Raw genomic sequence first — 26,477 nt, 5'->3', positions numbered from 1 at the left:
GCTTTAAAAACTGAGTAAAATACTTCAGAATAGAACATTTTTACATGTATTTGTGCTTGGAATTTGGCTTTATAGCATTTTTTTTTTTTTTTTAGGTGCATACACATACCATTAGTGTCACCTGTCCGGATCGAGGTTGTTTGTGCAGGGGACATCTGGGTTAAACGAGTGCTGTACATGCATACGCTTCTGCTGTAGATTGGAGTAAAGACAACAGCAGGACAGAGCATCTTCTGGGGGGGCGGGGCATGGTTGGGGAACCATGTGCTTAAGGTTGCTGTATAAAGATCCAGCCTTCTGGATTTTTAAATTGGTTTGGGTGACACCTGTACTCGTGTTTGCTTCTCAGCGAAGACTGCCGCAACCAAGTTCCGACTAACATAGAAGTAGTTTAAAGTGAACCTTAAGTCAGGGAAATAAGTCTAACTCACCTGGGGCTTCCCTCAGCCCCCTGCAGCTGATCGGTGCCGTCGCAGCCCCGCTCCGATGCTCCTGGACTCACCGGCGGCTACTTCCGGTTTCACCGGCCGACAGGCTGGAAACGCGAGTGATCCTTCGCATTCCCAGACACAATAGCACCCCCTATACTGCTATTGCGGCCTTCCTTGCCGCAATAGCAGTATAGGGGGTGCTATTGTGGCTGGGAACGCGAAGAATCACTCGCGTTTCCAGCCTGTCGGCCGGTGACGGCGAAACCGGAAGTAGCCGCCGGCGAGTCCAGGAGCATCGGAGCGGGGCTGCGACTGCACCGATCAGCTGCAGGGGGCTGAGGGAAGCCCCAGGTGAGTTACTTATTTTTGTTTTCCCCTGACTTAAGGTTCACTTTAAAAAAAAAAAAAAATTCCCTCGTGTTAAACTTTTATCTGAATGGCTAATCTTAGTTTTTTGGACTTTTTTTTTTTTTATAAAATATCAGTCATTTCCTTGGTTGGTGTGTATTTGTGCTTACAGGGTCTTACCACTATATCACTTCTGATTTTACTCTATGCTTTGTCAGGGCTTTGACTTTTATCAATGCCTTGTCCATGAAGAGTGAATGTTTAAAAGTCTTGACAAGTCAGTATCTGGCGGTTTTCATACATATCATATTGGTTAGTGAAACTTGCTTTATACTTGCCAAGTTGCCTGATCATTCTGACCTGTCAAGATAAACTTACTTACTTTCAAGCATTAGGTCTCAAAAGTGTATATAGTAAGTGCCCTTGAGTTTTGCCTCAATGCCAATGCTGTTACTCCTTCATGTAAATCCAGTGCATAGTTAATCACTGCAGGTAATACAACTTAGTAACTTTACAGCGCACACACACTTTACAGCTTGGTGACCTTCCATTACTTGTGTAATGGTAAAGGCTTTTATCATTGGTAATGTCCGCTGTGAGCTCTATTTGATACTCGTAGCTTAATGTCCTAGCCCATTTCCAGGATGCCATACCAGAGTATGCAGTGTTGATCCTGTCTGTGCCACCTGTGTAGTTGTCCACTCTCCATATTTTTAACAAGAAAGTAAGGCAACTATTACCTGACAAATATCAGACTTAGCTGATAGGGTTTTGTTTGTGTATGTATATATTTTTATTCATATGCTTATTAAAGGCAAAGTATAGTGTTTTATGATTTTGTTTTTATTGCTTTGACATTGGGGATTTGCAGGAATATAAAACCTTTGATTGTAAAATCTGCCACAGGTGGTCTCCACTCTCAAAGCTGCCCACTTGATGGCAGCTGAAACGCCTGTGCCTACTTGGAATGAGGAGGCAAGGTTTACTCCCAGTGCTCTTTCATGAGATACAAAATATTTGTTGCACTGAACACAAAAATGGGACAGGGAGTTGTAAAGGGAGGCATGGATAACCCCAAATCTTAAGAGCAACAGTAATACCTTATTTGGAGACTGCCAAGGAGCATGCCACTTCCTGAATGTGTTAAAGTATAACGATTGGAACATTGGAAAATTCGAAATGCATGTATAAAGATGTACATTTCCATCAGAGTAAAATGCACAATTACTTTTTCTCTATGTTGCTGTCACTTGCAGTAGGTAGTGACAAACTCTCACATCTGCACAATCCTCTCATTTTGGGATGTTGTTTTTTTTTGGGGGGGTGGGGGCCAGTTTATTTTTATTTTTTCTCTTTAACAAATGTACTTACTGAAAGGCAGTTGCTCAGTCCAGCTAACATGTGCAAATGTGTAGTGAGGCTACCAAAGCTGGCATCTTTTTATATAGAACCTTTCCAGAAAGTGCTTTTTGTAAAGAATAAATTTAATACTGAAGAGCTCCCATGAGGAGATGAACTAGTCCAAAAACTGTCAGATCTGCCAGCTTTTTACTACGTCCTGTAAATCAATGCAACCTAGGAAAAATTTGTAGTCCATTTTAGTTTGTAAAATTTCAAATACATAAAATGTACACTTTACCCAATGTTTTGCGATAGTTGTCCTTTTTCAATAGACATTAGAGTGACAAAGCAGCTCGGGGTGACCCATACTGTATTTCATGGTTGCTGATATCCTGCAACGCAAAAAAACAAAATTTGTAGGGTTTTTTGTTTCAAAAAACCCCCCAAAACTTGGTTTAAAGAAATGAATGAAAAATAAAATGCTATACTTTCCCCTTAAAGGGACACTTAAGTCAAAAAAAAAAAAAATGAGTTTTACTCACCTAGGGCTATTGTGGCCAGGAACGCGAAGAATCACTCGCGTCCCCAGCCTGTCAGCTCCTGTCACCGAAACAGGAAGTGGCTGCCGGCGGAGCCAGGAGGATCGGAGGGAGATGGCGAGGGCACCGACAGCTGCAGCAGGCTATTGGAAGCTCTAGGTGAGTAAAACTCATTTTTTTTTGTTTGGCTTAAGTATCCCTTTAAGCCAGCCTGCAAACAGGTAAAACTTTCAGCTGCCGCCCTATATTATACTTTAAACATGTTGGAGAAATTTGTCTAGAGAATATAGCATTGGGTTTCCTGCAGCTTGCTCAGGGCCTTTATGATTACTGGAATTTGGTTTCAAATAGCGTCCTGTGTTCACCCAGATCTTTGTCTCAGTCATCTGGTTGTCACATTTTAACCAGCAGCACTGCCTATGAAAGCAGATAAAAGTGGAAAAAAATAAAAATCTTAACCCTGTTTAAGGGTGACGATTTTTTTTAAAAAGTGATTTTATGTAATAAAATGTATGAGATAGCTATTTTCTATTTTCTGTGTATTAAAATGGTGAAGATTGTCAATTTCTGTAATACAGTATCCTCAGAACTGGCACAACATACACATCTTTTTGATATACTTTCATCTGAGAGTTATATATATAAATATATATTTTGTTTTACACCCAAGGCTCAAATATTTTTTAAAAAAAAGAAAACCTGAAAGAAAAATCATTTTTGCGGGGCAAGTTCAAACATTTGAGCCAGCTCAACCCCTACCATACATGTGCTTGTATGAATTAGATGTAGCAGCACTGCATTGTACAATACTGTTCTAAGCCTACACTTGCTTTCATATTGCTGTAGTGGAATCCTTTTTTTCAGTGTCACTAATGGTCATTGTAATTTTTGTAACGTACCTTCCCTTAAATATTGGTGTTTTTTTGCTTCAAGTGAAGCTGTGCATTGAAAGTCTGAGTGTCACATTTTAACCTTCAACTGCTCAGCTGTGTCTCATGGCTTTTATCAGATTAAAATTAGGCTCTTTTGAATTTGTAATGTCTACGCAGCATGATATGCGTTACCTCAAGATTTCCTTGAATGGTTTCACTTTTTCTAACCTAGACTTGCAAATTGCTTTAGAATGTGACCCTTTCCTTTAGAGTTTTGCTTCACTAACGTAATCCTGTAAGGAACCATACACTTTGGACTGTACTTGCCCCATTTGTAATGCTAGAAGTCTTGGATTGGCAGTACAGCTGGTCTGAAGACTGTAACTGTGCATCACATACACTTTTTTTGTTTTTTGTTTTTTTTCCCCTCCATCATGCAGTAGTAGTTTCTCACAGTTTTGCTTGAACTGCAACTGATCATGCATAAGAAGTTTTTAGCTTGTGCTTTATTCTAGCCGTTAGCAACTCCAGCTGTGTTTGGAATCCGACATGGTTAAGGGCCTGATTTGCCCCATTCTTGACAAATTCCTTTCATTGTGATACCTTTGTAATTTTTCTTCATATGGCACAGTATATTAGGGTGGTTTGTCTATCTGGTTGAAATCTACTGAGCTTAATAAGCTGTTGTAAATTGACCGTTTTTTAAATGTTGGCTGACTTTAGCTGTGAAAAGGTAGAGCAAACCTGCAGAATTGGAGTATTTTGTGCATGCTGTGGCACGTGCATACCATAGGTTAATTTGGGGTTTTAAAACGAGCAGAAGCCTGTCCCAGTTTACCCGTGCACTTTTGAATATGCTTTTGATGCCAGACCTGGTATAACACAAGTCAGTTGTAGAAACTAAAGTTCTTTTTGAAGACTGCACATTTTAGCTGATACAGGCTTGCTTTATTACAGACCAGCTGAAAAGTGAGAATAAAGATAGACTGACTAGGAAAGCGCTGCCCCACTTTCTTACTTGCTTTGACTGACATTATCCATATTGAAATGTAATTGCTACTTCCCTGCTGATTCTGGCTGGTCAGAGCTCTCATCCATTAAGTGGCACTTGTGCTACCAACTTTTGTCAGTCTTGACTGGAAGTAAAACAGGAGCTGGTCAGAGCTCCAGTGCAAAAGCCGGACATCTGGAAACAGAGCAGGCTACACACCACTGCTACAGAAAAGGGCAGGTATGACCAGTAAGACTGCTTCCTGTCTCTACTTATAGTTTTTAGATTTGGTAAAACTAGATGGTTTGAAAAACTGGAATGTGACAATTTACAGCGGTGTATCCCTTGTGTGGGTTATATCAGAAAATAAGTGTGGTTTTTTTGTTTTTTTTGTGGTTTTTTTTTTTTTTTTTTTTATAAATCACAGCTGGTGGAAGCACAATAGTGAACTTGCTAACAATTGGCAAGACCTGGGAAATGCTAAGGTTGCTACAGTAACATGCATTGTTATTGCAGCACGTGGCTTGATTACCGGCCACTAGTGCATCAACCCCTTAGGCTCTTTACTAAGGTTCTTGCTTTTGCATGTAAATGGCTGCAATAACACCAACTTGCTGTGCTCAAAGAAGAAGTTTGTGCTATTGCAGTTGCATACATGCACAGGCTAAAGGTGGCCATACACTGGCCCGATTCGCGGCCGTTTCGACAGCAGATTCGATCCTGGGATCGAATCTGCTGCCAATCGTTCGCGCTAAACGCACCCGCCGATCCGATTTCCTCCCGAAATCGGATCGGTCCGTCGATCGCGCCGTGTGGGAAATTACCCTCGATCGCCCGCGGGTAGGGAGCGCGTCGCTAGCGGCGGCCGAACCGATCAGGTATACATTACCTGACGCTGGCTCCCGGGCGTCTTCTCCGCGCTGCACCCGCTCCATCCCGGCGCTTCCTGTCACTGCAGTGACAAGGAAGTTCAAATAGAGGGCGCTCTATTGGAACTTCCTGGTCACGGAGTGACACAGGAAGCGCCGGGATGGAGCGGGTGCAGCGTGGAGAAGATGCCCGGGAGCCAGCGTCAGGTAATGTATGCGGGGGGGACAGGCGGCTCCACAGATTGTGATCGGTTTCAGGCTGAAATCGATTCACAATCTGTTTGCAGTAAAGGCAGCCATACGATCCCTCTCTGATCAGATTCGATCAGATAGGGATCTGTCAGCTGGTCGATAGCAAATCGACCAGTGTATGGCTACCTTAGGACATCTAGTTGATCTTGGATTAAAGTCCACTGCAGGTGTGGGCACCAGTCAATGGATAGCTAATTGAATAAGGCTCGGTTCACATTAGGTTTTGCCAACGGAAAAAAATGCAGCAGATCCCAATTTTCGGAAGGTTTTGTAGCATAATAGGAACCTATGGAAAACGGACCGTTTTTCCAGGATCCAGATGGCTGGATCTGTATGGCTGGCTCCGCAAAATAAAATGCAGATGTGAACCGGGCCTAATAACTTAACCATGTTCTGATATAACCCAGGCTGGGATTTAAACGCCTGGTACAAAATTCAGTCTATTAGATGCTTCAATTGTGTTCACCATTTATTTTTTGTTTTAATCCTGTAATCTGACCACTGACTTTCTCAGACAACTTCAACATCATGGAGCCTAAAGGTACATGCACACATCTGAGTTTATGCCCAATTGTCATTCAAACCCGACGTTTGAAAGACTTGTCATTCAAACAAAAAGTCGTTCAGACTCCTTGTACACAAAGACGACAATGTTTGGTATGCTAATTTACATGTCGTTTGACTGGTCAATCGACTAGATCAAATGACTGATCAAACGACTTGTTTGAAAGTCTATTAGATTGACACTAATAGAGACTTTCAAACAAGTTGTATGTACAGACCTAACTGTTTGAATTAAAGTTAGTGGATCCGAGATTAACTTACACATTGCATAATTTGGTTCCTTTCCTATGGTTTATAGGATATTCCTCAAGCCAAATACTTTTTTTGTTTTTGTTTTAATACTGTAATTCCCTATGAAAAAAACCTGTGGGCGTGGCTTGTTTAGTTTAGAGAGCCAAGGCACTTTCAGACAGTAGCAAGGGCTCATGGGAGCTCAGTCTGGGCAGGAGGAGGGGGAGGTATTACTAGCCAGAGATTTCAGAGGAGGATTAGGTTTTTTTTGCTCAAGATGCAGATAAGCCTGCCTCTGTGTAATGTTTACAAACAACATGGCTGCTGTCGTATCACAGGAATAATCATTCATATTCTATTAAAGCCATTTGCAGCTAGATTTGTTGTGTAAACTATCTAAACTTTAGATAGTATATAGATATAGAGAGATAAACAAGTTACTTGTTATAGTTGTTGTTCATCTCTGATCTGCTTTAAGGTATGTACACACGTCTGAATTTTTTTTATTTATTTTTTTCTGAACAACTTGTTGTTCAAACTAGTTGTTTGAACAACAGTTGTGTGTACATTTGATCATTAGGCTGATGGCAGCAGTTTTGACCCGCTTGGTGGATCCTTTGGACTGTCGTTCAAATGACAGGTCCGTACATGTGTACAAACTACTATTATGTATTAAATGACTGATCAAACGACTTGTCTGAATGTCTATTGGACACTAATAGACATTCAAATAACTAGTTTGATCAGTCATTTAATCAAGTCCATTGTTCTATCCAGTCCATTGTCCATTATCCAGTTGGTTAAACGACATGTAAATTAGCATATCAGCCGCCTTTTTTCGGTCAGTGTGTACATGAATCTGAACGACTTGTTTGCACTACAAGGTGTTCAAACGAGGTGTTCAAGTTGGACGTGTGTGCACCTTGAGTCCATGGATTTACCAAGCGGATCAGTCAAAACTGCTGCCATCAGTCTAGCGATAGTTCGTACACTTGCCAAAGTTCTGACATACCTTAAAGGTGGCCTTACATCTAGCGATGATGGGCAGATTCGACCAAGGGACAGATCACTGATCAGAGCTGTCGGCAGCCCATACACTGCAGGCGGATTCACAATCTATTTCAGCATGAAATCTTGCGTGAATCAGCCTAGTGATGCCACCCGGCATTGTCCCCAGTGTAAAATGTGCCCCGTGCGTGAATACTTTTACCTTTTTGGTGTCTGCCACTGGCTCAGTCTCTGCACTGCCTCACATGTGCCCCATGTGGTTCTGGTGTAATGCAGGTGCCCGTGTGGTGTCACACACCTGCCCACATTATGCTGGCAACCAAGTGGGGCTCCTGTATGGGAGGAAGAGTGTGGAGACTGACCTAACAGTGGACACCAATAGGTAAAGTATTCATGCATGGTGTACTGAGGGGGGGGTTACAGCGCCAGGGGGTTTCTGTCACATTTGTTGCTCGTCCCGATATCACCGACACGCACACAATTGAGCACGTCTGCCCTACATCTTGCAGCATGTCTGACCGATGCAACCAATTCCAGGCTGAAACTGGTTGCATGCATCGTCTATCGGATATGTTCTTGGCGGCACAGATTTTTGCAAAGCGCAGGGAAAAACGCTGACAAAACTCACTTAAAGTGCTTTTGCAGAGTGATTTGCTTTTTCACTTTCTAACATTAATCAAGAAGTGAACTAATACAAATGAATACAATGTATTTATTCAAAGAAGCGCTCGGGAAATTGCTATACAAAGTGCTTTGCAATTTCCCTAACCTTTCATTGAGCCAAAGCGCTCAGAAAATGGTACAGGCAGCACTTTTGAAAGCGGATCGCGATTGAACCGCTCATGTGAACTTTTTTTAGGGATTTGTTGCACAAGCGATTTTAGGGCGATTTCTAAAAACGCCAGTGCTTAAAATATGCAAACGCTCATAGTGTGAAGTGATATGGCCCTCTAGGAGCAATTGTTTGCAATGCTGTCACATTGAACTTCTGTGTATTGGCTTGGTAACAATCAGCTGACGCAAGACTTTATACACCAGACTGCACCACCTGATATTCCTATAAGATTGTAGATTAAGATTGTACTTGAGACTTCAAGTTTTGGCACCTTATTTTGTTTTTTTTCTTCCCACATCCACAAATTTACTCTTAAATAGTAGTGATATCTGATGTGCTAAGCTCAGGACTGCTTCACAGGTTTGACAGGTTTGTTTCGATCTCAGTAACGACTTCACCGAATTATTCATTTTCACTGAAATTTCTGTATAGTTTCCCCTGAGTCATAGTAAAACTTCCTCTATTGTCAAGCTCTTCCTCCATTTTTTTTTTTTTTTAAGCATTTTTTCCCTCCATTTTTATCCAAAGGAGTTGTGTAGCTGGATATTGTTTCAAACAGTTGCATTCCATATTTCTGTTTTCTCCACAAATAAAGGGATTTACATCCAGAATTTTGCTGGGGGTTGCAATGCAATGTATTCTCAACCTTCTGTATAAACCTTGCACTAGGTTTTCGTTTTGCTTATTGCCTACACTTAATGTGGATAACAAGACACTGGTGCAATAATTGCTCTTTTCTGAGAGCATGGTCCTCCTCTGCCTTTTTTTTTTCAGTTCATTTCCTCCCCCCCCTTTCTCCTGGGTTTTCATTCTACTGCTATTTCAACAAAATGATGCCTGAGCTTACCACTCAAAATTATGTACAGTGATGTCCTACATTCATAAAATAGAAAATTGCTAAGCGTGGCTCTCATTTTTGTTATACAGTATGAATATGCAAAACTACTTCAGACATTTCCTTCACCTGATTTACTACAGTGGGTTTTGTTGCAGTACTTTCAGGAATGTATCTAAAGGAAAGAGTTATCACCAGCCATTTTAAACTTTTTGTATTTACTGCAATGTCTGGATCGCACAGCTGAGATATTTTGGGCAATATATAATGTATAAAATTTGCTGTGTGCTCTGGAAACTTCATAGTATTACAAATGTGAACAATACAGCATCCAGCCTAAACGTTGCACTGTTAGTCCTGCTTTCTAGACTTGTGGCAGCTGAAGAGGAGAGGTGCTGAACAACCTCAAACTACTATTTCTGATAAATTACTTTATCCATTTTGGAGTTCGGGTACTGCTCACACTTAATGTATAGGGCTAAATAATGAATTGCTTGTTTCCTTGTGTACTTTTTTTTTTACCCCATCTATGTAGGCAATAAAAGGCCATTTTGCAACAGCATATTGCTTTGTGTGTTTTGATTACTGCATTGATGACTTGTGTAATTCACATAATCGTGCCACACAACTGTTCCCAAACTGTTTACCATTATAGGTAATATTTAAAAAAAAAAAAAACTTCTCAAGACCTGGAGTATGGCAAGAGTCCCCAAGCTGAAGCTCGGGTGCACATCAGATTTATTAATTGTATTTATAAAGCGCCAACCTATTACGCAGCGCCGATACTTTTCTTAAAGTGGACCCAAATCAAAAAATACAAGATTTCAGAAATAAAATCTATTTTCTAAATTATAATAAATGGCAGCCTTTTTTCAGCTGTGTGATGACAAATATAAAACATTTTACATTTATTGCAGGAACCCCTCCCTTTCATATTGCCGGGACAGAATCCGGCAAACTGGTGGAGTAGGAGGTGTCTGGCAAAGGAGGAATTGCTAATGGCTGCAACCTGTATAATCCAAGTTATGAAAAGAGAAGGGTGAAAAGCATGCACTGAAATGCTCATAGGCTTGAAGGAGTGTTTATTTATCTTTGTATGTGTCAGAGTGGTGCAACTAAATATTTTGAATAAAAAAAAAAAAAAAAAAAAGAAAAGTTTGGTTTGGGTCTGCTTTAAGAGAGGGAAGCCACAGGATCCTATTGAGTCATCCCTTCCTGCTTTGTTATCCCCAGAGGATTAGTGACAATGCATCGCTAATACTACCGGGGCCACGCCCCTGTTCTTCCTCGAGGGGTGGCTGCGCAATAGCTGACCCAGCCCTCCCCTGCGCATGCGCAGTAGGCTGGATCTGCATGCCCTGTGGTACTATGCATGCCAGGCTCGTGCGGCTACTGTGCAGCCCCACTTCAGGAAGAAGTACTGCGTGCTCAGAAATGTGGGGGGGGGGAGCTTTAGATCAGCAAGAAAAGCCTCAAAGTGATCCCGAGTCAAAGCTTGGGATCGAAATCTGATGCATACCTCGAGGGGAGTCTCAGGATCCTATGAAGGATCCTTTCACACTTGATTTGTTGTGGTGTAAGCCCATTTCTGTAGATGCGTATCTCAACGATGTTAAGTTGCATCGCATGTTTTTCAATGCTTTTCAGCATGTAGTACATAGACTTGTGCTTACATCACACCTTAAACTGCATGCGTTGCCTGGTAACGCAGTGCGTTGTTGCGTGGGGACTCTCCACTGCAAACTGCATTTCAAATGGGGGCTCTCACATTGGCCAAAGGACAGTGTAAAATGCACTTCCCATGTATAACAGCGCAACAATCAAAATAATCGAAAGGGGCCTTAACCACTTGAGGACCTAGGGCTTTCTACCCCTTAAGGACCGGCCACTTTTTTTCCATTCAGATCACTGCAGCTTTCACGGTTTATTGCTCGCTCATACAACCTACCACCTAAATGAATTTTGGCTCCTTTTCTTGTCACTAATAAAGCTTCTTTTGGTGCTATTTGATTGCTCCTGCGATTTTTACTTTTTATTATATTCATCAAAAAAGACATGAATTTTGGCAAAAAAATGATTTTTTTTAACTTTCTGTGCTGACATTGTATACATGCAGCGCGAAAAATGTGGACAAACATGTTTTGGATTAAAAAAAAACCCATTCAGTGTATATTTATTGGTTTGGGTAAAAGTTATAGCGTTTACAAACTATGGTGCAAAAAGTGAATTTTCCCATTTTCAAGCATCTATGACTTTTCTGACCCCCTGTCATGTTTCATGAGGGGCTAGAATTCCAGGATAGTATAAATACCCCCCAAATGACCCCATTTTGGAAAGAAGACATCCCAAAGTATTCACTGAGAGGCATAATGAGTTCATAGAAGATATTATTTTTTGTCACAAGTAAGCGGAAAATGACACTTTGTGACAAAGAGAAAAAAAAAAAAGTTTCCATTTCTTCTAACTTGCGACAAAAAAAAATGAAATCTGCCACGGACTCACCATGCCCCTCTCTGAATACCTTGAAGGGTCTACTTTCCAAAATGGGTCATTTGTGGGGTGTTAACTGTCCTGACATTTTGGGGGGGTGCTAAATTGTAAGCACCCCTGTAAAGCCTAAAGGTGCTCATTGGACTTTGGACCCCTTAGCGCAGTTAGGCTGCAAAAAAGTGCCACACATGTGGTATTGCCATACTCAGGAGAAGTAGTATGTGTTTTGGGGTGTATTTTTACACATACCCATGCTGGGTGGGAGAAATACATCTGTAAATGACAATCTTTTGATTTTTTTTTACACACAATTGTCCATTTACAGAGGTATTTCTCCCACTTAGCATGGGTATGTGTAAAAATACACCCCAAAACGCATTATACTACTTCTCCTGAGTACGGCGATACCACATGTGTGGCACTTTTTTGCACCCTAACTGCACTAAAGGGCCCAAAGTCCAATGAGTACCTTTAGGATTTCACAGGTCATTTTGAGAAATTTCGTTTCAAGACTACTCCTCACGGTTTAGTGCCCCTAAAATGCCAGGGCAGTATAGGAACTCCACAAATGACCCCTTTTAGAAAGAAGACACCCCAAGGTATTCCGTTAGGTGTATGGTGAGTTCATAGAAGATTTTATTTTTTGTCACAAGTTAGCGGAAAATGACACTTTGTGAAAAAACACAATTAAAATCAATTTCCGCTAACTTGTGACAAAAAATAAAATCTTCTATGAACTCGCCATACTACTAACGGAATACCTTGGGGTGTCTTCTTTCTAAAATGGGGTCATTTGTGGGGTTCCTATACTGCCCTGGCATTTTAGGGGCCCTAAACCGTGAGGAGTAGTCTTGAAACGAAATTTCTCAAAATGACCTGTGAAATCCTAAAGGTACTCATTGGACTTTGGGCCCTTTAGTGCAGTTAGGGTGCAAAAAAGTGCCACACGTGGTATCGCCGTACTCAGGAGAAGTAGTATAATGCGTTTTGGGGTGTATTTTTACACATACCCATGCTAAGTGGGAGAAATATCTCTGTAAATGACAATTGTTTGATTTTTTTTTTACACACAATTGTACATTTACATAGAAATTTCTCCCGCCCAGCATGGGTATGTGTAAAAATACACCCCAAAACACATTATACTACTTTTCCTGAGTACGGCGGTACCACATGTGTGACACTTTTTTGCAGCCTAGGTGCGCTAAGGGGCCCAACGTCCTATTCACAGGTCATTTTGAGGCATTTGTTTTCTAGACTACTCCTCGCGGTTTAGGGCCCCTAAAATGCCAGGGCAGTATAGGAACCCCACAAGTGACCCCATTTTAGAAAAGACACCCCAAGGTATTCCGTTAGGTGTATGGCGAGTTCATAGAAGATTTTATTTTTTGTCACAAGTTATTGAAAAATGACACTTTGAAAAAAAACAATAAAAATCAATTTCCGCTAACTTTTGACAAAAAATAAAATCTTCTATGAACTCGTCATACACCTAACAGAATACCTTGGGGTGTCTTTTTTTTCTAAAATGGGGTCACTTGTGGGGTTCCTATACCGCCCTGGCATTTTACGGGCCCAAAACCGTGAGTAGTCTGGAAACCAAATGTCTCAAAATGACTGTTCAGGGGTATAAGCATCTGCAAATTTTGATGACAGGTGGTCTATGAGGGGGCGAATTTTGTAGAACCGGTCATAAGCAGGGTGGCCTTTTAGATGACAGGTTGTATTGGGCCTGATCTGATGGATAGGAGTGCTAGGGGGGGTGACAGGAGGTGATTGATGGGTGTCTCGGGGTGGTTAGAGGGGAAAATAGATGCAATCAATGCACTGGGGAGGTGATCGGAAGGGGATCTGAGGGTTTGGCCGAGTGATCAGGAGCCCACACGGGGCAAATTAGGGCCTGATCTGATGGGTAGGTGTGCTAGGGGGTGACAGGAGGTGATTGATGGGTGTGTCAAGGTGTGATTAGAGGGGGGAATAGATGCAAGCAATGCACTGGCGAGGTGATCAGGGCTGGGGTCTGAGGGCATTCTGAGGGTGTGGGCGGGTGATTGAGTGCCCTAGGGGCAGATAGGGGTCTAATCTGATAGGTAGCAGTGACAGGGGGTGATTGATGGGTAATTAGTGGGTGTTTAGGGTAGAGAACAGATGTAAACACTGCACTTGGGAGGTGATCGGACGTCGGATCTGCGGGCGATCTATTGGTGTGGGTGGGTGATCAGATTGCCCGCAAGGGGCAGGTTAGGGGGTGATTGATGGGTGGCAGTGACAGGGGGTGATTGATGGGTGATTGACAGGTAATCAGTGGGTTATTACAGGGGAGAACAGATGTAAATATTGCACTGGCGAATTGATAAGGGGGGGGGGGGGGGGTCTGAGGGCAATCTGAGCGTGTAGGCGGGTGATTGGGTGCCCGCAAGGGGTGACAGGTGATAGGGGGTGATTGATGGGTAATTAGTGGGTGTTTAGAGGAGAGAATAGATGTAAACAATACATTTGGGAGGTAATCTGACGGGTTTGCGGGCGATCTAATGGTGTGGGTGGGTGATCAGATTGCCTGCAAGGGGCAGGTTAGGGGCTGATTGATGGGTGGCAGTGACAGGGGGTGATTGATGGGTGATTGACAGGTGATCAAGGGGGATAGATGCATACAGTACATGGGGGGGGGGGGGGTCTGGGGAGAATCTGAGGGGTGGGGGGGTGATCAGGAGGGAGCAGGGGGGGGGGGGGGGGTGGATAAAAAATAGCGTTGACAGATAGTGACAGGGAGTGATTGATGGGTGATTAGGGGGGTGATTGGGTGCAAACAGGGGTCTGGGGGGTGGGCAGGGGGGGGTCTGATGGATGCTGTGGGCGATCTGGGGGGGGGGGGGGGAATCAGTGTGCTTGGTGCAGACTAGGGTGGCTGCAGCCTGCCCTGGTGGTCCCTCGGACACTGGGACCACCAGGGCAGGAGGCAGCCTGTATAATACACTTTGTAAACATTACAAAGTGTATTATACACTTTGTATGCGGCGATCGTCGGGTTAACATCCCGCCGGCGCTTCCGTATGGCTGGCGGGATGTTGCGGCGGGTGAGCGGCGCCAGGCGGAGGCGGAGGATCGCGTCACGGATGACGCGATCGCTCCGCCCATGCCCCTACAAGGACCGCCGCCATTTGTCTATACGGCGGTCCTTGCGGGGTGCACTTCCCGGCCGCCAATTGTATATACGGCGGGCGGGAAGTGGTTAAAGAGAACCCGAGGTGTGTTTAAAGCATGTTATCTGCATACAGAGGCTGGATCTGCCTATACAGCCCAGCCTCTGTTGCTATCCCAAACCCCACTAAGGTCCCCCTGCACTCTGCAATCCCTCATAAATCACAGCCATGTTGTGAGGCTGTGTTTACATCTGTAGTGTCAGTCTCAGCTGCTCCCCCGCTTCCTGCATAGCTCCGGTCCCTGCCCTCGTCCCTTCCCTCCAATCAGCAGGGAGGGAAGGGATGCAGGCGGGGACTGGAGTTCTGCAGGAGGCGGGGAGAGCAGCAGACTGACACTATAGAGATAAACACAGCCAGCTCTGACAAGCTGTTTGTCAGCAGCGTGGCTGTGATTTATGAGGGATTGCAGAGTGCAGGGGGACCTTAGGGGGGTTTGGGATAGCAACAGAGGCTGGGCTGTATAGGCAGATCCAGCCTCTGTATGCAGATAATAATCTTCAAACCCACCTCGGGTTCTCTTTAAGCTACGTGCAAATTTCAGATGACCAGCTGAGTCAGGAATATTCGTTGTGAAAGTCTCTAAAGAGGGAGCAAGCATCACTGGGAGACAGCTGTACACAGTCTAGCTATTCAGCGGGACAGATTGTAAGGGACTGAAAGAAACTTCACAATCCAGAAGAGTACCTAGTCAATTCTAGTGGTTCTGGTTCACCATAATTTACCAGAATGCCCAGGTCCTACATCAGAGCTTTATTAATCCATGCCTTGCACTGAGGAAAAATAAGCCTGAAACTGATATATACAAGTTATAGTATGGCTCTGTAAAGTAATAGGCGCTACGCACACTGTATACCAGCAGGTCTGGATATGTATCTAGCTTTCAGGACATAAAATTCCATATAGAAATGTTTTTATTTTAATAAATTTCAATTCCATCCTTTCCCAAAAGGTAATGTTTGTGCATACCTTTTTACAGTCTGCATTAGTAGGGTAAACCATGCCACACTGTAGCAGTGAGGGGGTTCTTCCTAGTAAACTTACACTATCCTATATGGAAATGTCCCAATAAGCACCAATTTACCACTCATTGGGATAGAAACCAAAAGGTATCCCATTATTGATACCAAAGGTATGAAAATTGTTGGATATGAGATAATCTAGTGAGAATCTTAATGTAGATGAATAGTGGTCCTTGTTAATGTAGTGGATAATTGAGTTGATGCACGTTTTTATTCTATTGGTCCTCTCTGAAAACAAATCAGAACTAATAACGTCTTGTGGACCATTTCTTGTGTGGACTAAATGTAAAGTGTGCAGGAATAATTGAAAATCATTCTCTCTAGCACAGACAAATTTCAATTACTGTATGCAGTCATGGGCAAGTTGTTAGATTTCTAAGGTATAACAAACTGTATTCCTGGTAGCAGCTGTCCTTAAGAGACAGGATGTATTGGGTCAGGAATATGTAATAAGTCCTGGGAGATGGTGAATATTGCATCAAGGTAAGTGACTATCTGAAATCTCCAAGCTGGCCCAGATACTAATACTTAGGACAAGTGACCCGAGGCAAAGCTAATGAAAGCGGACTTAAACCCTTGCACAGCAGACCATGATAAAGCATATACTGTAGTTGCTAAGAAGCTAATCTAATGCTGGATCCACACCATAAAATTATATTTATCGGGGGGGGGGGGGGGGCAGATTTACCTGCCAGATCGATTATTTCCAGCATGTCCGATCTGAACTTTTTTTTATTGCGATTTTCTGACAGATTTCCTTTCGTTTCTATGGAAATCTGTCAAAATCGCTAAAAAAAATCCATTCTCAGATCAGTCATGCTGGAAATCGATATGGCAGGCAAATCTGCCAAAAAATTGTATGGTGTGAATCCAGCATTCTGTATGTGTGTGTTTACAGCAAATGAGACCTGCTGATTTCTCTAAACATAAAGTGTTAATCAGGATTGTGTCATGGGTTCTGTGCTAATATTTAAACACTGAAGGTAAACCCTTTCTGTGCTCCCAGGAATGTCCAGGATGTAAACACTGCAGGGTTTTTAGGGGAGAAGAGTAGGACATTGCATTGTGATGCAACATTAAGGACACAGTGCAAAATTGCAATGCAACAAAAGTCACAATGCAATTTAACGCTGGTTACTGTCTCAAACAGTGGAGCATACAGGCAATGAAAAGTATGCTTCCCTGTATCTGTTAATGTCTGCGTTTAGCGGGAACGCACTGCAGCAGTGCGTCACAAATGCAACATTTACAAGGTGACTTTAATGTCGCACTGTGAACGTCGCATAGGGTGGATATTGCAGTGCGAAATCTGCGTTATAATACTTCATTAATGCAGGACAATAACGTCCCACTGCAATTTAGCCTTAAAGGATTTACAAGGCCAGGACGGTGTAAAAAAAAGTTAAATACCCATTTCGTTTTATGATCCTTAGGGGACACCATCTGCATCCCCCCTTTTCATTCCGCCGCGTTTGTATAGCAATTGCCAGGCTCGTGAGGGGTCCTCCGCTTCTCCACTGAAGATGGCCGCCAAAGATCGCCCCAAAAATGGTACAGTTCAGTCGCCTGTCTGAAAGAACATAGTCTCAGAATGTCACAATCTAATCCCAGCTGTAGACCATCTAATGTCCCTAAAGTTGCGTACTTACATGCAATCTTGAATGGTCAATTTTTCTATATTGTGTGGGAGCCAACAGATTTAATAGGAAAGTTCCTAGACTTCATGGAAGAGGTAAAATTGCATGTGTGTATATATGGACCTGATAAAGCTCTATTAACCCTTATCCTACTAACATTTTATATGCAAATCTTACAAACTGGTCTGAATGGGTCCCCATGCAGTTTCTGTAATTTGTTGATGAAAGTAATCATGGAGGACTCATTCACACCTAGAAATGCAAGTGGTTTTCATGCGCAGTGGTTTTTCCCCTCCTGGCGCTCCATTGCATGCTGCATTTTTGGAAAAAAACTCTTTTCTAAGTGCTTTGGCAAAGCAGCTTTGAGATTCACTCCCTGAAGCATAAAGCGGTTTTAGGAGCGTTTAGCACTCTTCCTATACCTTGTATTATAGGAGAATTGCCCCAAAAATGTTACAGGTACTGCTTTACTGAATGCACCGCGCACAAACCGTGCTGATATGAACCTTCTCATAAAGATTCATTGCACAAGGGTTGTGTGCAATTTTAAAAATCACCTGCACTTGACAAAAGGCAGAAAATGCCTCTAGTGTCTAAACCGCTTTTTTAATGCGAGAAACAAATACAGTATAGTTGAGAAAACTAAATTTGAGGTTATGGGGTTGAACATCTCTGGAGTAATGAAGGACCTAAAAAGCTTCTTCAACTGAATACGTGATGGCACTTGTTCCAGGCTGCTGTTTGATAATGTCCTGGACCCTGGGTCTGCCTTTATTCTGTGCATCTATTAGCCAGACTGTATCATTTCTTGCACAAGATCCACCACAAATCTGTAAAGGACTTTCTACTTATACAGGAATATTGATGATTTGACCCTCAGTGATGGGTTGACTGCATTTTGTCTCACTATAATCTGACTGTTCTGCGATGTGGTCATTTTCAACAGTCAGGATCTTCCAAAGATGAGTTGATGTCCTTAATTGACTTTATGACATATGCAGCACTGTATCTTGCATATCTTCCATGATTTGACCATTACCACATGAATTAACATCATAAATATTTTGAGGTCCATTTGGACCCTGGCAACAAAATTGCTGTGGTCGGCACAATAACATTCAAAATAGAGATGGGCTGAACCTCCGATTTTAGGTTCGCGAACCTACCGCGAAAGTTTGGTTCGCGCGAACCGCAATAGACTTCAATGGAGAGGCGAACTTGGAAATTTAGAAAAAATTATGCTAGCTAAAATAATGTAAAATATGTTTCAAGTGGTCTAATACCTGGACGGAGACATGGTTGAGTGGGATACACATCAAGTCTCAATAAAAAGCCTACATTTGACGCAAACCACTGTTTTAAGGTGTGAAATCGCATTAAATGTTGAATTGCAGGCCTAAACTGCTTTACAACATCTTGCATGTGTATACATCTATCAGGAAGTATAACTCCCTTCCTCCCCCTTCTCCGGAGGAAGATCTTGTATTCCAGGGATTTGTAGGATATCAAAAACACGCTCGCATACATTGGCCAGGAATCGAACCCAGGTCAACTGCTTGGAGGGCAGCTATGCTCACCACTATACCACCAACACTACAAGCTGAAGCCAGCCTAGCTGGCCTGGGAAGGATGAAAAGCTTGGTGGCCATGCAGCCATTCCTGCTAACTTAGGCCTGGTGCACACCAAAAACCGCTAGCAGATCCGCAAAATGCTAGCAGATTTTGAAACGCTTTTTCTTATTTTTCTGTAACGTTTCAGCTAGCGTTTTGTGATTTTGGTGTAGTAGATTTCATATATTGTTACAGTAAAGCTGATACTGAACAGCTTCTGTAACAAAAACGCCGGCAAAACCGCTCTGAACAGGTGTTTTTCAGAGCGGTTTGTGTTTTTCCTATACTTAACATTGAGGCAGAAACGCATCCGCAATCCAAAAAATGCCTCACCCCGGAAGGATTAGTTTCTGCAAAACGCCTCCCGCTCTGGTGTGAACCACCCCATATAATAATATATATATATTTATTTATTTTTTCCCCCGGGGGGCCCCGACTCCTATCCTCCCTCCCTCACCTCGGGGGGCCCCCCTCCCGGTATGCGCGGCGGGAGAGCGGCATATAGAGGATGTCTCCGGGTCTCCAAGCATGCGCTAGAGGCTCAGCCGCTTGGTCTCCAATATGTCAACAGAGTTGGAGACATATTGGAGACCAAGCGGCTGAGCCTCTAGCGTCTGCCTGGAGCCCTGAAGACTTCCTGTATTTGCCACTCTCCCGCCGTGCATATCGGGAGGGGGGATAGGAGTCGGGCCCCCCACCCGGATAGCTACTCAAAGGGCTACCTGCCTACCCACCCGGCTACCTACCCACCCATCAGGCTTCCTACCTACCCACCCGGCTACCTACCCACCCACCAGGCTTCCTACCTACCTACCCACCCGACTACCTAACCACCCACCAGGCTTCCTACCTACCTACCCACCCAGCTACCTAACCACCTACCCACCCGGCTACCTACCCACCCACCAGGCTTCCTACCTACCCACCCGGCTACCTACCCACCCACCAGGCTTCCTACCTAACCACCCACCTGACTACCTAACCACCCACCCGGCTACCTACCCACCCACCAGGCTACCTACCCACCCGGCTACCTAACCACCTACCCACCCGGCTACCTACCCACCCACCAGGCTACCTACCCACCCGGCTACCTACCTACCTACCCACCCGGCTACCTACCCACCCACCAGGCTTCCTACCTACCCACCCGGCTACCTACCCACCCACCAGGCTTCCTACCTATCTACCCACCCGGCTACCTACCCACCCACCAGGCTTCCTACCTACCTACCCACCTGGCTACCTAACCACCTACCCACCCGGCTACCTACCCACCCACCAGGCGTCCTACCTACCCACCTGGCTACCTACCCACTCACCAGGCTTCCTACCTAACCACCCACCCGACTACCTAACCACCCACCCGGCTACCTACCCACCCACCATGCTACCTACCCACCAGGCTACCTACCCACCCGGCTACCCACCCGGCTACCTACCTACCTACCCACCCGGCTACCTAACCACCTACCCACCCGGCTACCTACCCACCCACCAGGCTTCCTACCTACCCACCCGGCTACCTACCGACCCACCAGGCTTCCTACCTACCTACCCACCCGGCTACCTAACCACCCACCAGGCTTCCTACCTACCTACCCACCCGGCTACCTAACCACCTACCCACCCGGCTACCTACCCACCCACCAGGCTTCCTACTTACCCACCCGGCTACCTACCCACTCACCAGGCTTCCTACCTAACCACCCACCCGACTACCTAACCACCCACCCAACTACCTACCCACCCACCAGGCTACCTACCCACCCACCAGGCTACCTACCCACCCGGCTACCTAACCACCTACCCACCTGGCTACCTAACCACCTACCCACCCGGCTACCTAACCACCTACCCACCCGGCTACCTAACCACCCACCAGGCTTCTTACCAACCTACCCACCCGGCTACCTAACCACCTACCCACCCGGCTACCTAACCACCTACCCACCCGACTACCTACCCACCCACCAGGCTTCCTACCTACCCACCCGGCTACCTACCCACCCACCAGGCTACCTACCTACCCGGCTACCTACCCACCCACCAGGCTACCTACCCACCCGGCTACCTACCTACCTACCCACCCGGCTACCTAACCACCTACCCACCCGACTACCTACCCACCCGGCTACCTACCCACCCACCAGGCTTCCTACCTAACCACCCACCTGACTACCTAACCACCCACCCGGCTACCTACCCACCCACCAGGCTACCTACCCACCCGGCTACCTAACCACCTACCCACCCGGCTACCTACCCACCCACCAGGCTACCTACCCACCAGGCTTCCTACCTACCTACCCACCCGGCTTCCTAACCACCCACCAGGCTTCCTACCTACCTACCCACCCGGCTACCTAACCACCCACCTACCCACCCACCAGGCTTCCTACCTAACCACCCACCCGACTACCTAACCACCCACCCGGCTACCTACCCACCCGGCTACCTACCCACCCACCAGGCTACCTACCCACCTGGCTACCTACCTACCTACCCACCCGGCTACCTAACCACCTACCCACCCGGCTACCTACCCATCCACCAGGCTTCCTACCTACCCACCCGGCTACCACCCGGCTACCTACCCACCCACCAGGCTTCCTACCTACCTACCCACCCGGCTACCTACCCACCCACCAGGCTACCTATCCACCCAGCTACCTAACCACCTACCCACCCAGCTACCTACCCACCCACCAGGCTACCTACCCACCCGGCTACCTACCTACCTACCCACCCGGCTACCTAACCACCTACCCACCCGGCTACCTACCCACCCACCAGGCTTCCTACCTACCCACCCGGCTACCAACCTACCCACCCGGCTACCTAACCACCCACCAGGCTTCTTACCTACCTACCCACCCGGCTACCTAACCACCTACCCACCCGGCTACCTAACCACCTACCCACCCGGCTACCTACCCACCCACCAGGCTTCCTACCTACCCACCCGGCTACCTACCCACCCACCATGCTTCCTACCTAACCACCCACCCGACTACTTAACCACCCCCCACGGCTACCTACCCACCCACCAGGCTACCTACCCACTCGGCTACCTACCCACCCACCAAGCTTCCTACCCACCCGGCTACCTAACCACCTACCCACCCGGCTACCTACCCACCCACCAGGCTTCCTACCTACCCACCCGGCTACCTAACCACCCACCAGGCTTCCTACCTACCTACCCACCCGGCTACCTACCCACCCACCAGGCTTCCTACCTACCCACCCGGCTACCTACCCACCCACCAGGCTTCCTACCTAACCACCCACCCGACTACCTAACCACCCACCCGGCTACCTACCCACCAACCAGGCTACCTACCCACCCGGCTACCTAACCACCTACCCACCTGGCTACCTACCCACCCACCCGGCTACCTACCTACCTACCCACCTGGCTACCTAACCACCTACCCACCCGGCTACCTACCCACCCACCAGGTTTCCTACCTACCCACCCGGCTACCTACCCACCCACCAGGCTTCCTACCTACCTACCCACCCGGCTACCTAACCACCCACCCGGCTACCTACCCACCCGGCTACCTACCTACCTACCCACCCGGCTACCTACCTAACCACCCACCCGGCTACCTACCGGGCTAGTTACCAACCCACCCACCAGGCTACCTACCCACCCACCCGGCTACCCACCTACCAGGCTGCCTACCTACCTACCCACCCACCCACCAGGCTACCTACCTACCCACCCACCAGGCTACCTACCTACCTACCGGGCTAGTTACCAACCCACCCACCAGGCTACCTACCCACCAGGCTACCTACCCACCCACCCACCAGGCTACCAACCCACCCACCCACTCACCCACCCACCAGGCTACCAACCCACCCACCCACTCACCCACCCACCAGGCTACCTATCCACCCAACCACCCAAGGGAGCTGCGCGCCGGATGGAGGCTGGGACAGGAGGTCTGCTGCTGCAGGTGAGTAAATGTTTTTGTTTTTTTATTTATATTAGCAGGTATTTTCTGCGCAAATCTGCCGACATGATTGCATGTATTTTCTGGGCACATCTGCCGACATGATTGCACGTATTTTCTGGGAACATCTGCCGACTTGATTGCACGTATTTTCTGGGCATATCTGCCGACTTGATTGCACGTATTTTCTGGGCATATCTGCCAACATGATTGCACGTATTTTCTGGGCATATCTGCCGACATGATTGCACGTATTTTCTGGGCATATCTGCCGACATGATTGCACGTATTTTCTGGGCATATCTGCCGACATGATTGCACGTATTTTCTGGGCATATCTGCCGACATGATTGCACGTATTTTCTGGGCATATCTGCCGACTTGATTGCACGTATTTTCTGGGCATATCTGCCGACTTGATTGCACGTATTTTCTGGGCATATCTGCCGACATGATTGCACGTATTTTCTGGGCATATCTGCCGACATGATGTGTATTTTCTTGAGAAAACCTGCACAATTATGTGAATTTTCTGGGGAAAGGGTCACCAAAACTTGGGCCCACTGTCTTTGCGTTGCACTTTTCAAGGGAACCTGAGGTGAGAATAATCTTGAGGCTGCCATATTTCTCTCCTTTTAAGCAATACCAGTTGCCTGGCTGCCGTGCTGGTCCTCTGCCTCTTATTCTTTCAACCATAGACCCTGAACAAGCATGCAGCAGGTCAGGGGTTTCTGACAATATTGTCAGAACTGAGAAGATTAGCTGCATGCTTGTTGCTGGTGTAATTCAGTTTATTACTGCAGCCAAATAGATCAGCAGGGCCGCCAGGCAACTAGTATTGTTTAAAAGGAAATAAACCCTCACCCCGGGTTCGCTTTAAGTTACAGTTAGCTCCTCCCTCATCCGGTCATTGCCACGCCCATTTTTTGCCGTGGCGGAGGTTCTACTATCCACACCTATTGTTTGCCGCGGCGCAGGTTGTAGCCACGCCCATATTTTGCCGCGGCGCACTACGCGCGCCGCAGGTCGTAGGGGGCCCACAATTACAATTTTGCACAGGGGCCCACTGCTGGCTGTGTCCGCCACTGAGTTGAAGAGATGAGTGAACTGTGACACCACACTTAAAGGGAAGGTCCAAGCAAAAAAAAAAAATGAGTTTCACTTACCTGGGGCTTCTACCAGCCCCATGCAGCCATCCTGTGCCCTCGTAGTCACTCACTGCTGCTCCAGTCCCCCGCTGGGAGCTTTCTGACCTCGGAGGTCAGGGCCGAATTGCGTACATTTTTACACATTCCCGCTAGTGCAGGAACATTAACGCATACATTTTTACGCGTTAGTGGTGCAACGCGTAAATATTTGTTCCTGCACTAGCTGGAATGCGTAAAAATGTATGCAATGTGGCCCTGACCTCCGAGGTCAGAAAGCTGCTAGCGGGGGACTGGAGCAGCAGTGAGTGACTACAAGGGCACAGGATGGCTACATGGGGCTGGTAGAAGCCCCAGGTAAGTAAAACTCATTTTTTTTTTTTGCTTGAACCTTCCCTTTAAAAAAAAAAAAAAAAAAAAAAAAAAGCAAACAGAGAAGCTTCCCCATATTGGAGTATTGGATTTGGTAAAGTTTTAAGCTAATGTGTAAGCTTTAGGTTAGCAGGAATAGTTGCATGGCCACCTAGCTTTTCATGCTTCCCAGGCCAGCTAGGCTGGCTTCAGCCTGTAGTGTAAGTGGTATAGTGGTGAGCATAGCTGCCCTACAAGCAGTTGACCTGGGTTCGATTCCTGGTCAATGTATGTGAGCGTGCTTTTGACATCCTACAAAATCCTACAAATCTCTGGAAGACAAGATCCTTCTCCGGAGGAGGGCGGAAGAGAGGAGGGAGCTGTGGTAGGGTGCTATTTAAGGAATAACAGTCAGCCAGGAGCAAGCTAACAAGCCTACGAGAGCCTAACTAAGCCTTCCCTAGCAGAGTCTGTCAGCAGCTGTCCCTTCACTAATTACTGTAGGCAGACGAGTAGAATGAGTAAAACGGCCGGAGAACCTTGCCTTTTATAAGGGGGGTGGGGCTCCAGGAGTGAGTATAGTCTGATTGGCGACAGTGTGCCTGCTGACTGTGATGTAGAGGGTCAAAGTTGCTCCTAATGGAGCATTATGGGGGCGAACCGAACTTCCGGAAAAGTTCGCCAACCACCCAAAGTTCGCGTGCGAATCGTTCGGCCCATCTCTAATTCAAAATAAGAATATTTGATTTGGACTTGTTGGTGAGGTAACGAATTCCTAAAATGACAACTGTAAATAACTTTGTGTTTTTATATTAACAGCAAACTTCTACAACCCCAATTGGGAGGGGTGTCTCAGGCTTAAATACTTCCCTGATCTGATGTCATAAAGTCACAGGTGATGCTCCACCCCTCCTTGAATGCAGTCACAGCCATGTTTCTGAAGACCCCCTAAAGCCCTCCAATAACCCCTGCCTGCAAAGCCATGGCCTTCCCCCAGCTTGGCATCAGGCCCCACCTCTAGCATTGAGGGCTTCTGTCCTTTTTAATGGGGAGCTGAATTTGAACAGGGGTTTGTTATGGTTTTTAAATGGGCCGAATATTCTTTCTACTGAATCACAGGTAGAGTTGGGCCGAACGGTTCCATGCGAACTTCCGTGGTTCGCGTTCGCGTCCCGCAGGCGAACCTTTGCGGAAGTTCGGTTCGCCCCATAATGCACATGGAGGGTCAACTTTGACCCTCTACATCACAGTCAGCAGGCCCAGTGTAGCCAATTAGGCTACACTAGCCCCTGGAGCCCCACCCCCCTTATATAAGGCAGGCAGCGGCGGCCATTACGGTCACTCGTGTGCCTGCATTAGTGAGAGTAGGGCGAGCTGCTGCAGACTGTCTCCCATAGGGAAAGATTAGTTAGGCTTAGCTTGTTCCTGGCTGCATACCTGTTCTGTGAACCCACCACTGCATACCTGTACTGTGAACCCACCACTGCATACCTGTTCAGTGAACCCACCACTGCATACCTGTTCAGTGAACCTGCCACTGCATACCTGTTCAGTGAACCTGCCACTGCATACCTGTTCTGTGAACCCACCACTGCATACCTGTTCTGTGAACCCACCACTGCATACCTGTTTTGTGAACCCACCACTGCATACCTGTTGTGTTCAGTGAACCTGCCACTGCATACCTGTTCTGTTCAGTGAACCTGCCACTGCATACCTGTTCTGTTCAGTGAACCTGCCACTGCATACCTGTTCTGTGAACCCGCCACTGTATTCCTGTTCAGTGAACCCGCCACTGCCGTCACTACACAAACAGCTGTTTGCGGTGCGTTACACGGTGAGTTTGGTGTGTCAGTGTTAAGCAGTACCTTAATTACACTACCTGATTGATGTATACACATGCAAGATGTTTTAAAGCACTTTAGGCCTGTCATTTAGCA

General features: G+C 46.1%; 1 protein-coding gene across 4 annotated transcripts in view; it reads right to left on the bottom strand.

Moving 5' to 3' along the window:
• The window catches only part of CXCL13 (C-X-C motif chemokine ligand 13), a 108,262-nt gene that overhangs the window by 8,125 nt on the left and 73,660 nt on the right, over positions 1 to 26,477 (bottom strand). For 2 of the 4 annotated variants that reach the window (XM_068233559.1, XM_068233560.1), the window contains exon 4: positions 2,419 to 2,512. The exons of the other annotated variants lie outside the window; for them this stretch is intronic. In XM_068233559.1, the coding sequence (XP_068089660.1) occupies positions 2,456 to 2,512 (57 nt within the window). In that variant the 3' untranslated portion in view covers positions 2,419 to 2,455. The remainder of the gene's footprint in view (positions 1 to 2,418; positions 2,513 to 26,477) is intronic. 4 annotated transcript variants of the gene reach the window in all.

Source organism: Hyperolius riggenbachi, chromosome 1 (assembly GCF_040937935.1).
Source record: "Hyperolius riggenbachi isolate aHypRig1 chromosome 1, aHypRig1.pri, whole genome shotgun sequence".
Classification (NCBI taxonomy): Eukaryota; Metazoa; Chordata; class Amphibia; order Anura; family Hyperoliidae; genus Hyperolius; species Hyperolius riggenbachi.
The sequence above is the reverse complement of the archived record's forward strand: the minus strand, read 5'-3'. Positions and strand labels throughout refer to the sequence as shown.